Here is a 15,061-nt window from a genome sequence, read left to right as displayed (position 1 = left end):
ACAGCTCTGAATCAGCAACCATACTGGCATCTGTACACAAAGAGGGTTCAAAGAGTCAGCCAGAAGGCCAAGCAGGCTCCTAATAGGCTGCCGTGACGACCCCCAGAATAGCACGCAGGCAACCCCAGGCTGAGAAGGGACCAGGCTGAGTTTGTGCAACACTCTCCCTGGGGCTTCCCAGGTGGCACCAGTGGTAAAGAATCTGCCTGCCAGTGCAGGAGACATAAAAGACACAGGTTCGATCCCTGGGTTGGGAAGTTCCCCTGGAGGAGGGTATGGCAACCCATTCCAGTATTCTTGCCTGGAGAATCCCAGAGGAAATACAGTCCATGGGTCATAAAGAGTCGAACATGACTGAAGCGACTTAACATACACACACTGCCTGAGCTCAGTCTCCTCGTCATCCAGAGAAACTGAGTCACAGGCCTGGTGCAGGGCAGCCTCAGGGGAGACCTGGGAGATGGGGCCCGTCTGCTGACCTGAAGCCAACCCATAGTTACATCTCCCAGCAGAAGCAGGCTCAGCAGAGGGTGGGGCTGCTCGAGCTGGTCTGCGTTTTCCCAGTTGTCTGCTCCTCTCAATGCAGACAACCTACTGATTACCTACCCTCGACCTCCCACCAAGCCTGGCCCTCCATCATCAGCTGTCTTCGGAGGAACGGAGGGCTGTCCCAGTGGCGAGACCAAGGGATTCCTGAGCTGGGAAAATGAGAGGGCCTGCAATCCAGACAGCCCCAAGGAAACAGTCCAGAGGCCTGAGGCGCAGCCCCGGGAAGCATACTGTCTTGCCCCCAACCCACTCCCCATTCCACCAGACCTGACTCCTGGCTGCCTACATATGTGACCAATGACCAAGCCTGTCTGGCTACGTCCACCCACCCTGCCTCTACTGCTGGGTTTTCACATGTGAGTTCTCTGCCACCAAGGGTCACTGGGATCATGGACTCTCAGGCCGGACTTGCCCAGCTTTCTAATACAAACATTGCCCTAATGTGCCGGACAACCATGGATATATCTCAAGTCCACCATGCCTCTCTCCATATCCTTGGCTGTAGAGTGAGGCTACCTTACCGAGGAGGGCTGGAGGATTAAGTCAGATTACAAGAGATAACATATATGCAAAGTGCTTAGGACAGGGCCCAGCACCGTAATGAGTTCTATTAACAGAATGAAAGTTCAGATATGCAGAGATATTTGTCTATTGTGTCAGCGGTGTACTCCCAGTGCCTAGAATGGCACCTGGTATACAGTAGGTGCTCAGTAAACACATATAGAAGAGTGTTGAATGCCTGAGTGAGTGAGCTGAAAGGCAGGGCACGGGGCAGCAAAGGTGGCACAGGCTGGGGCTCACTGAAGGATGCTCCCTTCCAGCAAAGGCAGGAGTGGCTACTGGGCTCCAGGCAGTGGCTGCCATGTGGGGATGTCGGCCCAGAGGTGCCACATCTTCCAATATTTTATGACAAAAAAAAAGGAAGCTGAGGTTTTTATACGAACTTAACTAAGATTTAAATGGTGGCAACTAACTTGAGCATTAAAAAAATCAGGCCAACTGGAACTAATAAATTCAGCCAAGTTGCAGGATACAACACATTAAAAATCAGTTGTGTTTCTATGCACGAATACTGGACAATACAAAAAGGAAATTAAGAAAACAGTTTCATTTACAATAGCATCAGAAAGAATAAAATATGTAGAAATAAAGCAACGATGGAGGCAAAACCTTGTTCACTAAAAACTATAAAACGTTGCTGGAAGAAATTAAAGATGATAATGGTAATGGAAACACATCTTGCATTCATAGTTTGGAAACAATATTGCTAACATGTCAACACTACCCAGAGCAATCTATAGATTCAATGCAACCTCTATTTAAATCCTAATGACATTTTTTGCAGAAATAGAAAAGTCCATCCCAAAATTCATATGAAATCTCAGAAGATTTCAAAAAAAAAAAACAATTTTGAAGAAGAATAAAGTTGGAGGACCCACACTCCTTGATTTCAAAACTTACAACAAAGCTCCAATAAACCAAAAAGTGTGGAATTGGCATAAAGACAGATATATAGACCAATGGAGTAGGACAGAGAGCCTAGAAATAAACCCTCATATAACTGGTCAACTGATTTTTGACAAGGGTGTTAAGATTTCTAATGAGGAAAGGATAGTCTTTTCAACAAGTGGTGCTGGGAAAATGATATCCACACGCAAAAGAATGAAGCTGGACACTTACTAACACCATATACAAAAATTAACTCAAAATGGATCAAAGATCTAAACACAAAAGCTAAAACTATATATAAAATTCTTAGAAGAAAACAAGGAGAAAGCTTCATGACATTAGATTTGGCAATGATTTCTTGATTAGATCTTTACTTTGAACCCCTCAATCCTCTGAGGTACATACTATTATTATCTCCATTTTACAGGAGGAAAAACTGAGGTCCCAAGAGATTAAGCCTTGGTTAATTTTGCTCAAGGTCACTGGACTATTAAGTGCTGGCGCTAGAATTGGAGCCCCTGCAGAGCCCTCAGTCTTAACTACTAGGCCACGTGGCTTTTCAGCAAGAGCAACATGGCAAAGCCAGTTGAGTTCAAAGACAAGTCTGGACAAGAATGGGAACCAGGAGGCATCCTGAGAATGAGGTGGAGGGTACTCCACGGTGGGCTTTTCTTAGAGAAGCAACATATAGAAAAACCAAGAAGGTCAATCTGTGTCAAATCACAGTGAGGCTGACAGGAAACCAGAGCACACAGATGTGACACCTCACGAGGCACAGCATTTTACAGTTTATGGTCCACTCTTCTGTCCAGTTTCACAACTGAGCTGCTCAGTAACCATGAAGCAACATCTATTAGACCCAGTTTAGAGATGGGTAAATGAAGACTCAGACAGGAAGTGACTTACTACAGCTGCACAGCCAGTACTCAAACCCTGCGCACGTGATTCCAAATCCAACACCCCTCCCAGTAACAGTGAGGGTGCTGATGGCGGTGACACCAACAACACTGGTCCTCTCACCAGATACTGTTGTTATGTCCATTTTACAGATGAGGAAACTGAGGTGCAGAGTGGTAATTAACTAACCCAAGGTCACGCAGCTGATGAGCAGTGCCAAAGTCAGGACGTGGATGGGACTCCGGGCCCCTCAGCTCCACAGGGTCAGACCCTTCCAAGAGTGGTTCAGAGACCTGAACCTTCAGGCGCATCTCCTGAGATACTTTTTCAGACAAGAGCTTGCAGGAATAAAACATGACCCAAGACCGGGAACCATTCTGAATTCTCCAGATCATCCAGAGGAGTGGAGGCTGGGATAAGGGAAGGGGTCAGGACTGCCTGGAAAGCTGCAGCTCAAAGACACCAAAAAGGCTGAGATGCTTAACACTCAGCTTCCCGTCTAAAAAGTAAGTCAATTTTGCTAATTAAAGGGAAAAAAAAATGTTTCTTAAACATTCATTTAGGGGCTTCCCTGGTGGCTCAGTGGTAAAGAATCTGCTTGCAATGCAGGAGCCACAGGAGATGTGGGTTCGGTCCCTGGGTTGGGAAGATCTCCTGGAGAAGGGCACGGCAACCCATTCCAGTATTCTTGCCTGGAGAATCCCAAAGACAGAGGAGTCTGGTGGGTTACAGTCCATGAGAGTCACAAAGAATCAGACATGACAGAAGAGACTTAGCATGCACACATACAAACATTTGTTTAAAGTCACAATAGGCCACATATTATTTCATTTATATGAAATGTTCAGAAAATATCAATCCATATAAACAGAAAGCAGGGCACAGGACTTCTCTGGTGGTCCAGTGGTTAAGATTCCATGTTGCCAATGCAGGGGACACAAGTTTGATCCCTGGTCAGATAACTAAGATCCCACATGCCATGCGGTGAGGCCAAAAGATTTTTTAAAAACCCAGAAAGCTGGGCAGTGGTTGCCAGGGGTTGGGGGAAAGGGCACATAAGGAGTGACTTAATAGGTCTTTGAAGGGTGACAAAAATGTTCTAAAATTAGACAGTGGTGATGGCTGCATCATCACCTTAATATACTTAAGACCATACACTGTATACCTTAAACGGATGAGTTCTATGGAATGTGAATTCTATCTCAGTAAACTTCTTCAAAAAACAAAACTTGTTTCAAAAGTGAAGTGCCCAGACAAACTAAACCAAGGGAAGTCGGGGAAGGAGGAGCTCTCCCCGCTACAGGTCCTGATCTCCCTGACAAAGGCATCTGGTAAGGGCCCGCATGCCCTCTGTGTGCGCCCGCCAGCAGAGACTTCGTTACTCTCCCACCTTTACATAAATGCAAGTGACAAATGTCTGTCCTCCCCTAGACTGCAGCTGCCACAGGCCAAGGCATGCCTGTCCACCTGGGCACCCCCACTGCTCAGCTGGGTGCCTGTACAGACCAGGCACCCAGCAGCCATCTGAGGCAGGAAGGCAGGAGGTAACGGTGATACAAAGTTGGTGTGTTACACCTGCCGTGAAGAGCTCCCACGAGTGGGGCACACCAGCCCAGGGCAGCAAACAGTGGGGTCAATGTACGAGGAGACAGACAGACTGGGCACCAGGGAGGCCCCAGGGAGGCCCACCCAACTCAGCAAAGGACAGGTGGTCAGGACAGAGAGAGCCTGAGGATACACTTATAAGCATTTTTCCAAAACGCTGCATCTGGAAAGTGCATGAGGACTTCCCTGGTGGCGCAGTGGACAAGAATCTACATGCCACAGAGTAACTAAGCCCGTGGGCCACAACTACTGAACCTCAGCGCACCTAGAGCCTGTGCTCCGTCACAAGAGAAGCCACCACAATGAGAAGCCTGTGCACCGCAACGAAGAACAGCCCCCGTTGGCCGCAACTAGAGAAAGCCCAAATGCAGCAACGACGACCTAGTGCGGCCAAAAATAAAAAAATAAATAAAAGTGCATGAAAATAATCCGCTGCCCCCGGAACTGAGAACAAGTCACGGCATCCAGTAATGAGGAACAGAAGATCCACAGGCTGGGCAATCACAGAGAAAGAAGCTGGTCCACCTGAAGGCAGGGCGTTCTACAGAGAGTCAGGCCCGGGAGCGCAGGCACAGGTTCCAACACGGAGATGGTGTGCAGACAGGGCTGGGGAGCTTGGGGAAGTGGGAAAGGTCAGACTCAGGCCTGAGAGACACTGACGATTAGAGTGGGGAGTTGAGCCCTAGGAAAGGGGCCTCGGGGCCCACATGATGGTGGGAAGGAGTGAATTGGCCAGGCACTCGGGGGAAGGCCAGGGGTCAGCCCAAAGGGCCTGTGGCATCCCCAGCATCCTCCTGGCTAGCTAATGCAGGAGACAACACTGGCTAGCATGAACCTTTGCTTTCTCTGGCTCCCAGAGATTTGTGAGCTCCCTTCTCTCCCTGGTACACACCCCAGCCTCTCTTCTCCTGCCAGTTTTCCATGGGGCGACCTCTGCGATGAGTTTGGTCCATGTGGGCTGCCCGAGCCAGGCCACCTCAGAAGATGGAGTGGACTCAGCACCAGCCTCAGAGCAGGAATATCCCTGCGCCTTCCTGCTCCGCCCACGTCTACACATGCTGCCTGTCACTCACGGAGATGCGGATCTGGCCCCCTGGTAACCATGAGGAACGGCACGTGGAAGACCAGGAGGGGAGGCCCAGGCCTCCGTGTGTTCCCAAGCCAGGGGAGGAGACCCCATCTGTCCATTGTGCGGGTGGCCTGGAGGGTCCCAGGTACCCTGGGCGATGTCCTCTGACCTGTTCCACGGTGGGCAGTGGCCTCAGCCCGTCCCACCCTCCCCAGATACCTGGTTCTGCAGCTGCGTGGACGCGGCTTGCTGCTCACTGTCGCGGACAGCCAGCCTCTCCCGCAGGGCCACCAGCTCCTCCTGCAGCTGGGCTTTCTCCTCCCGCAGCTGGGACATGGCCTCCACCATCCTATGTACCACGGGGGCGGCACTGGGTGACCCCGACAGGCTTGAGCACCTCCCGCTGCCAAAGGGCCTCCCACCTATGAGCAAAGTAGCGGCTGATCAGCGGGGCAGCAGAGGCCTCAGCCTGGCTGAGGACAGGGGGCCTGTCATGGCAGGATGGACCATGGGGATGGGGAGTGGATGTAAGCAGAGGGGACAAAGGAGCTGGGCAAGGGCTGGGGCAGCAGCAGGAGTTAGCGGGTGCCAGTGGGTTAGTGGGGGGGCCTCCAGGGCCTGCCTTGGAGGAAGCCACTTTAGTGGGAAGTTTCTGGTGGGTAGAACTGCCTGGACCAGGAGTCAGGAAAGCAACTTCCACTCATTACTCCCCCAAAGCCTATGTTCTAGGTTTGATGGGCAATATCCTCTCCATGGCCAGCCTGCAGGGACCTGCAGTTGAGAAAGATGTGCCTCTGGCAACCGCTGTTGTCTCCCCGGAAAACACTATCCTTGGTGGAAAATGATTTCTTTACGCCCCAAACCTTCTCCAGAGTAGAGAAGAGAGGTGGGGGCTCACCAGCCTGGCCCCTGCCCTCCGCAGGGAGTGATCACTGCACAGAGAGAGAGAGCAGGCGGAGGTGTGCGTGCGCAAGGGACAGACAGACCAGGACACAGGAACAAACGCAGCAGCATACAAGCAGGAACATCACCAAGCGTGCTCCCAGGCAACCCCTGTGGGACTGAGTGCAGGGACCACACAGGCAAGAGGGAGGGATAAATACTGGGGTGGGCGGGGGGTCTCCGCCTTCCACCATCCTGTCACCAGCAGAAGAGACACAGACAGACGGACAGGACAGAGACACAGAATCAAGGCCTGGGACCTGCTAATGGGGCCTGGCATGCCCATCACAGCCTGCTTTGATGGCACCAAGAAGGACCACTGTCTCTGCAGGTGGGGAGCTGGCAAGGGGGTGGGGCAGTGGACAGAGGAGAGGCTGGAAGGGCAGGGATCTGCCTCCCGCCTTGGGCAGCCTAATCCGGGTCCTGGCCAAAGTAGGTGAGGCAGGGTGAAGTGTCCAAGAGAGGCGTGAAGAGTTGCTGCAAGCCTCCACCCTCACGGAGCGCCAGAGCGTCCAGGCTCCCTCACATGAGGTCCCAGAAGCTGCAGCCCTGTGTGGGCAGGACGGCGGGGAGACCCCAGACTCCAGAAACAAAGCCATCTGCACCTGAAGTCACACAGCCCAGCTTCAACCCACAGGAAGGTGACAGGTGTGTTCAATGAGACAGCAGAGAAGCTGAAACTGTAGCCTGGCTCTTGGACTAAGCGGGAACGTGGGGCACAGATGGCACTGATTCCAGGCTGGACAGAACAGCTCAGCACTGGGCCCAGGAGGGGTGGACAGTGAGAAGACATCCACTATTGAAGGAGCAGGCCCTACACACACAGACTCCCTTTCCCTTCCTCCCAACCCCAAGGGTTGGCTCTGACTCAAGGCCTTCTGGAGAGCCGGAACGGGGGCCAATGCTGGTTGGCCAGGGGGCTCTGGCCAAGCGGCCTGCATGTGACACAGCATGCATGTCACACACAGCTGGCCAGGCTTCTGCTCTCTGTTCTAGAGAGCGCGAGGTCAGATGGATGCTTCCAGGCCAGCACCCGGAGCTGCCATAGACAGCATGTGACCAGCACAGCCCTGTGCTCTCTGCAGATTGCCATGGGGTGGCAGGAAACGCTCTCCGCTCTAGGTCCAAGAGTTGGCACTGCCACTTCAGAGCCGGGTGGGAGGATCCCTCTGGGGCTTCCCTTGTGAAACAGGGACCATGGTCCTTGTCCAAAGAGGCAACCTTGGGCAGGCACCTGGAACCCATGAGGGGTGCACGGGTGTGTTGCCCAACAAGACTGGAATAGCCCTCCTTGCTGGAACACGGCTCATCTCACCCTCAGCCCACAGCCGGGGGGCTTCATCCTAACCTTGGCATGGCGCCCATGTGCCAAGGGAGCCGCAAGGGGCCTGGAGAGCATTTACTGGGGAGGAAAAGACCTTGAGAAAGCTAACAGAGAACAGCAGAGAAGGGAGAGATGCGATTAAAGGAGAACTTAAAAGGGGGCTAAGGGACCACTGCACCATCATAGTAGGTCAGCTGTCCATCCACATTCTCAGAAGACAGTTTCTTTCTCTGAGACCCTGCCTGGACACTGCCCCTCAAGGGCACCCAGGCTCGGGGAAGCTCAGCCCCGGACCCACAAACCAGAGTCAGAACTCTGGACTGGCTGGACAATGGCCCTGCTTCCACAGCCTGGCCAGACCCCAACACCCGGCCCCAAATGAATGCTGGGCCCAGACAGGTGAAGGAGGCCCTGGATCAACCTCAGAGAAGGGGGTGGCTCCTTCCACCTTGCAAGTTCAGACACAAATCAATCTCTGGTGACAGGAGAAGGCAAACAAGAGGACGGCCAGCTCCTTTCCCCACTCACTCTTGGCCTTCCCCTCGGGCTTCTTGAGAATGCCCTTCCCCAATAGCTGCTGGGCTCTGGGTTCCTGCTGGGGAACTCCACAAAGGGGGCCCACAGAATCTTCCAGAACTGTCAGCCTCGCCGGAAAAGACTGGAGCCATCAGCTCCTCTTTCCCAGCCTCGACACAGCAGAGCAAATCCCCGTCCTAGGGCCTCTGGGTCCCTGACGGACCCACAGATACACAAGTGGAGGGGGTCAGGCCTCTCTCTGCAGGCGGTGGCGTCTTCGCGGCTGCCACCCTTGCCCTGCTTTTGACAGGCACTGGGGAAAAGACAAAAAAGCAGGGAAATTCAACCCCAGCGTGTGCTGGCCAAAGCTGCTTATCACCGGCTGGCGCCCAGCGGCACTGGGAGGAAGGTGTCCCTGGAGTCAGGATGAGCAGGCTGGGGTCTCCGAGTTCCATGTCAAGGCGGCCACTCCAGGCAAGGAGGACAATGTCTGGGGACAAGAGCCTCCCCTCCGACACCAGTGTTAGCCAGGGCTGTGCCAGGCGGGTGGGCAGACTTCCTTTACCTGTTTTCTCTACATTCATGGCGCCACCAGCTTCCTGGGCCTCCCGGTCCCTCCTGGGGGCCGGCGCCTGCCTCTTCAGGGGCTTCTCTTCTTTCGTCCCCTGACTCTTGCTCTCGCACCCCTTGTCCTGCAGGGCTTGCTGCCAAGACACAATCAGAATCCTCACGTGAAGAGGGGGGATCGCAGTGGGGAGGGAACCCCAGTGGAGCCTGAAGATGGTGCATGCTCCCGGAGCTGGTGAGGCCCCCAGACCTAGCCGGTCCATCCCTCACTGTGTGGGTAGATGGGAACAAGGAGGCCCGGAGTCTGGAAGAAAATGCGCCCAGATCTCACAGCGAGAAAGGGCAGTGAGTTCCCCTGGCCCTCATTGGCAGCCGGCCCTCAGGACCAGCAAACAAGGTTCTTGGGCACATAGAAATCCTCAGGTGAAGTTCAGCTGGCTGACCTGTGAGCCCTGAGTCACCAGTGCAGTGGCCTGCTTGCTTCAGGTGTACCCTCGACCCACCATTCACAGGCCTGTCCAGCCCCAACAGGCACACGGCAGTCTCAGGGCAACAACCCCAACCCGTGACGTCAGCTGCCTCCATCCCCCTGCAGACAGCACCAGCCTGGGACTGTCAAGGAGCGGGCACACAGGTCCACACGAGCAGGGCAAGGCCATGGTCCACGTGCAGGCATGGCTATCTGGGACCATGAGACCTTGTCTCCAGGAAGGAGGAATCAAGGCAAAGAAGGCTGGAGAGAAGAGACCAGTGAACTGGCAGGGAGATGAGGCGAGAGGCAGAAAGAGGCTTTCAACCAGAGAAAATCACGTGCAACTCACACAGGACAACAGGTAAGGTGTGAACAGAACCACAGGTAAGGTGTAATCCCATTTAAGGATAATGGAAATAAAAGAGGCTTGCCCCTCCCTCTCCAAATCTGGTTTCCTCTGGAGGCTGGGTGATGTTACAGGGGTATCATCTAAATTTGCGGGGTGGGCTTCCTTGGCGGCTCAGTGGTAAAGAATCCACCTGCCAATGCAGGAGATGTGGGCTCAGTCCCTGAGTCGGGAAGATCCCCTGGAGGAGGAAATGGCAACCCACTCCAGTATTCTTGCCTGGAGAATCCCATGGAGAGAGGAGCCTGGCAGCAAAGAGTCAGACATGACTGAGCAACTGTGCACACACGAAAACTCTGGGGAAATCAAAAGAAACTTGTTGCAAGAGAAAGTGGAGAGAAAGGAAAGGCTTTATGTTTCACTCTGAACCTTTCTGGCATTTGCATTTTTAAGCTTGTAAGCATCTGTGGTGTTCTGCTTTGTTATCTTTGATAACAGAAGCTATCCAGAATGGGAGATTACAGGCACTTTTTGGTGTGTCTTTGTGCCAACCTTATTCAAAACAAAAAGACAACTGCTATATTTAAAAAATATTCCAAATCTAGAGTCGGAAAGGCCTGGGTGTGAAGCCTGACTCAGGTGAGCTGTGTGACCATGGGCAAGTTACTTAACCCTCCCTAAAGCTTCATCATCCCATTCTTAAAACAGAAACTCCACTTTCTACTCCAGAAGGAACGGTCGTGATCATGTCTCGTATTTAGGAAAATTCCCGCCGACTTAATTTTATCCCCACCCTCTGACCAACTGCCACACCAGCACGAGCAGCCTTGTCACTGGCGGCGGCAACAGCGGCAGCTGGAAGTTTCCATTTGCCGTCCAGAGCAAAGGTTACACTATTTCTGGCCGGTTGGCCAAGCCACAGGAAGGGCAGACAGGCCCCTGGGGGTTGGGAATTTCTGCAGCCTCCAAACGAAGCAACTTGGGTTTTAACTGCTTGAGAAGCTGGTGGGGGAGGTCACCAAGCCCACCAGGTCACTTCACTGGGTCTGGGTCCCTGTTTGAGCCTCACAACCCCCATCTCGAAGCTCCTATAAACATAACGAAGCTTCACCAGCCCAGAAGAACACGCATGTGGAAACTGGTGGCTGGCGGCAGCGTCTCACATCCTCAGTAGATCTGCTGACCCCAGGACTCAGCAGCAACCACAACCCAACAGCCCATAATCAAAATTCAAGAACAGAGCCTCCACCCAACTCAAGGCTGCCTGTTTCTGACCACCTCCCGATTTAACTACCAATGGCTTGAGTTCGATTAAAAAAAAAAAAAATGATTCTCCAGTTTTTTTAACTGTTCCTGCACCAGACCTGCATTTCTAGCAGAACTTACAGTTAAAAAAAAAAAAAAAAAAAAAAACGGACCATTCAGTTCTATCTTCAGATGAACCACACCAGAGGGGATGAGAAAAACCAGGAAGCCCAAGACTATCTCTGAAGCAACAAGCAAGGGGTTCATGTTCAGATCAGGACTTGAAGCCACACGTTCAAAGGGCACCTATCTCCCACACCCACCCTGCCTTCCATCTGCATGGGTCCCTTCAAGGTAGCCCCTGCCACACACAATCTTTCTTGTGGGGAGGGGCCTTGGCAACACCTCCTGATAACTCTGATCCTTCATCCTCAGCCATTATGTCAATGTTTGCCCATCCTGGCCTCTCTGCTAGACTGCCGGGTCTATTTCTCTTTTTGGCTGTGTGCCAGCACAGTCTTCTAACACAGAGTAGGCACTTGCAAAAATATCTGTTAACAGATGCATCCATTTAAAAAATTACAAGGACTTCCCTGGCAGTCCAGTAGTTAAGACTCTGCACTTCCAGTGCAAAGGCCTCAGGTTCAATCCCTGGTCAGGAAACTAAGATCCAACATGCTGTGTGGTACAGCAAAAATAAAACTGCAGAGCCTGTGCTATCCTGAAATTGCTCAAAGTTTTAGGTGCACAAATGCATCGGTATTTGTTTAAGGAGCTCTTTGCAATCAGAAACCATACAGAAGATCAGTGAGATAAACCCTGAAGTAGAATATTATGCGGCAGTTTAAAAGAATGAAACAGTTCTCTATATATTGACAGGCATGAAGAAATCACCAAGACTCACTGTTGAGGGAAAGAGCTAGTCACAGAATAGAAGGCAAAAATAAAGAATAAAAACTGTATAAACGCAATCAAGTAGTTGTATAGAAAAGATAAATAAATTAAGAGTGGATTTCTCAAAGACACAGGACCACAGGAGACATTCAGTTTCTAGATATTACATGCCACATGTGTGAGTTCTTTATACCATTTTTAAAGCTGATCATGTTCAGACCCCAGCTTGCTGTGTGACCAGTAGCAAGTCACTTAACCTCTCTGAGCCTCCTTTACTTCACTCATAAAGCAGTAACTATGTCTTGGACTGATGTGAGACATATAATATATGCCACAATGTCTGGTATAAAGCCAGCGTTCAGTAAATATTATTACTGCTATTAGGACGTCTTCATTCTACAACCAAATACTATACGTATAAATGTAAAGTTAGTGTTTTGAAAGTCCAATGATAACTGACTTGCAGTGATGACTGCAAGAGAAAAGAAATCAAGTTTTGGTAAAGTCCTCACTTTAAATGAGGAAATTTAAGTATCGCTGCCCCCATGGACTCATATGCCCCAGTGGGAATATACAGCTCCCCTAAAATCCTGCCCATCTTTCTAATAGCTTCTCACTGAAGGCCCCACATTTCCCACTTTAACACTTCAGTCAGGGCGTGGCTGAGAAGCTCCTGTCATCTCCTGTGAGATTTCCCGCCAGATAACCTAATAAAGCAAATTGTCCCATGTAGGCAGGCTCCCAGTGGGTGTGCTATGAGGAGCTTGGCAGGAGGTGTGAGACCCATCTCCTTCGTGGCCTCCTTCCCCAGAGGAGCCCAGCGGCTGGTATTCAAAGGGCCATGGCACACCTGCCCGGCTAGACACCTGGCTTTTCTGACAGCCCCTGGACTTACCTGCAGGGTCAGGTAGAGCCTGTGGGGGCTCCCGGGGCCAGCCCAGTCCACGCTGAGGGCTCGGCACTGAGCCAGGGCCGGGCGAGCTGCACTTCGGGTGCCCGAGTCCTCGTCACCGCCAGCCGGGCTATCTTTTCCACGCCCTGTCCCGGGACAAGAGGAGACGGGTGAGATGCCGGATGCTGGTTGGAGGCTGCTGGCCAGGGATCAGTGGCCAGAGCTGAGGCTTAGCTCCCCTTTCACACACTCAGGGCGGCCCAGGCACCGCCAGGAGGGACTCACACGCCCTCACATGCTTGCCTGGCACAGAGGGAAGGCCTGGCGCTGAGCAGGGGCTGCGCTCTTTCTTCACCACAAACCGCCAGGGGATCCTCTGCAGGAGGTCGCCCAAGACCTCCCCCCGGAGGTGGCGGCTTCCTCTCCCTCCACGGTGGCCTTAGGGCTGGCACGTGCCCACCAGCAACCCACTACAGAGAGCAGCAGAAGGAAGCCGACGCCACCCCGGCTGTGCTAATCCTCATAGGAGGTGCACCCCGGGGCCGTGACCTCATTACCAAAGCCGCCTCTAGGTGGCAATTTCTCCCCTGCCTTCATAAAGAGCAACCCCACACTGGGTGGCCTGGTCCTCGCGGCCTTCAAAAGCGCATCCAGGACCAGTTAAAGCACATCCTCTCGAGTCTCTGACACATCGCCTCCCTCACCGGATGGCGGGAGAGGGCTGACTGTGGCTTCAATACCCCATTCACCCCTAATCCCCAGCCCTCCACCGCAGCTTGTGGGGCTGGACGGGATGGGAGAGGGGACACCCTGAGAGGTGTGAACCGGAGGCCCGGAAGGGTTAATAATATGCCCAGGGTCACCTGAAGCCAGTGTTCCAATCCCATGTGCTAACCCACCTTCTGCTTGCTGTCCCTTCTCAAAGTGGCAGTAAGTGGGGGGGGGGGGGCGGGTAGTAGGGGCCTAGGGACACCCATACTGGCTAAAACTCTACCCAGTGGCAGGCACCATGATTGGCATTTCACACACAGGATTTCATTGGACCTTTGTCTTAAATTTTAAAAGTGGATAAAAGTCTGTATGGTCATATAAGCCTCATAATACTAATTTAAGAGAGCAATATGCACATGCAGGACTGGAAGGAACTATATAAAATGTTTAGTGACAAGCTTCTAGGTAAGTCTTCTTTTTTATACCTTTCTGTGGTTTTTTTTTTTTTTTTGGCTTTCCAAGATAACATGTTTTTGTTTTTCAATTCTTGCTTTCTTTTTTTTTTAAGCCAGAAAAGCAATACTATTCATTCATATTACAGTCTTAATCCTTTGGACAATCTGGTGGAGTAGAGACCATCTTCAGCTCCTTCCAGACAACTGGGGACACCTGATTCAAGAGCCCAAGCTTTCCCAGGAGGACTCCAGGGTCAACCCCAGCCTCACTGTCCCCGAAGAAGAGACAGACCGTGGAGGGCAGCGCTTTGGCTGCCACTGATGGTACAAGTGAGGTGGGAGACAGGGAACTGGAGCTTGCTATGTGCCCACTCTGGGCCTCGGTTTTCCCTTCTGTACATGGAGGGGCTTGGCCTTATGTCCCAGAAGGGCTCTGCTAACTTAGACAGGCTGGCCTTCTACAGCCCTCTCCCAGTAGGTCAGGAGCAGTCAGACAGCAAACTCCTGAAGGCCCCCTGCCTGAAGACACACCCTCTGCCCCCACACTTCCAGGAGGACCTGCCCAAGCCAAGGCTGGCAGACACCCAAGGGCAGCTCCCCAGGCCTGATGATCTAGCCCCCACCGGGAATCACAGAAGCCGCCCACTTCTTGATGTTGGCAGCGCCAGGGGACATGACCCAGAAAGGAGAGCCCGTGTTGACAGCTCCCCCAGGGGGAGGGAGGGCCCAGACTCGGGGACTCCCTCACTACCCACCTGCTGTCGGGGCCACCTTGGATGGCACCTAAAAGGAGCGCATGGCACCCACCCTCTGCCAGGCCACGCTGGGGAACAGCCTTTCGTCCACTCCGCGCTATCCGCCGGAGAGCCCCGGCGGGATCAAGTGTCGGCACCGCGCAGGGCGCCGGGCAGCTCTGTACCTACCTTGTTTACCAGCTGCGGGCAGAACCCGGGGCGAGACCACGAGTGCTCGGCCGAGGACGGGCGGATCACAGAGCCACAGCGACCCGGCCGGTCAGGGAGCGCGTGGCTGTCCGCCGCGTTCTCCGCTCCGCGCTACAGACCGCGTTAACGTTTAACTCGGCGTCCCGGGCCGGTCTTTACAGACGGGCGGGCGCGGGGCAGGAGC

The 15,061-nt window shown here is 52.8% G+C and overlaps 1 protein-coding gene across 1 annotated transcript in view; it reads right to left on the bottom strand.

The window, feature by feature from the left end:
• KIFC3 (kinesin family member C3) overlaps nucleotides 1-15,061 on the bottom strand; it is a 32,054-nt gene that overhangs the window by 15,257 nt on the left and 1,736 nt on the right. The window contains exons 3-4 of the mRNA XM_010861969.1: nucleotides 14,857-14,938; nucleotides 12,771-12,913 (exon numbers count right to left, since the gene is read on the bottom strand). Coding sequence (XP_010860271.1) covers nucleotides 12,771-12,913; nucleotides 14,857-14,938 — 225 coding nt within the window. The remainder of the gene's footprint in view (nucleotides 1-12,770; nucleotides 12,914-14,856; nucleotides 14,939-15,061) is intronic.

Source organism: Bison bison, unplaced genomic scaffold (genome assembly GCF_000754665.1).
Source record: "Bison bison bison isolate TAMUID 2011002044 unplaced genomic scaffold, Bison_UMD1.0 scf7180017864473, whole genome shotgun sequence".
In the NCBI taxonomy this organism is placed as follows: domain Eukaryota; kingdom Metazoa; phylum Chordata; class Mammalia; order Artiodactyla; family Bovidae; genus Bison; species Bison bison.
Note: the sequence above shows the minus strand (reverse complement) of the source record. Positions and strands in the feature narration are given on the sequence as shown.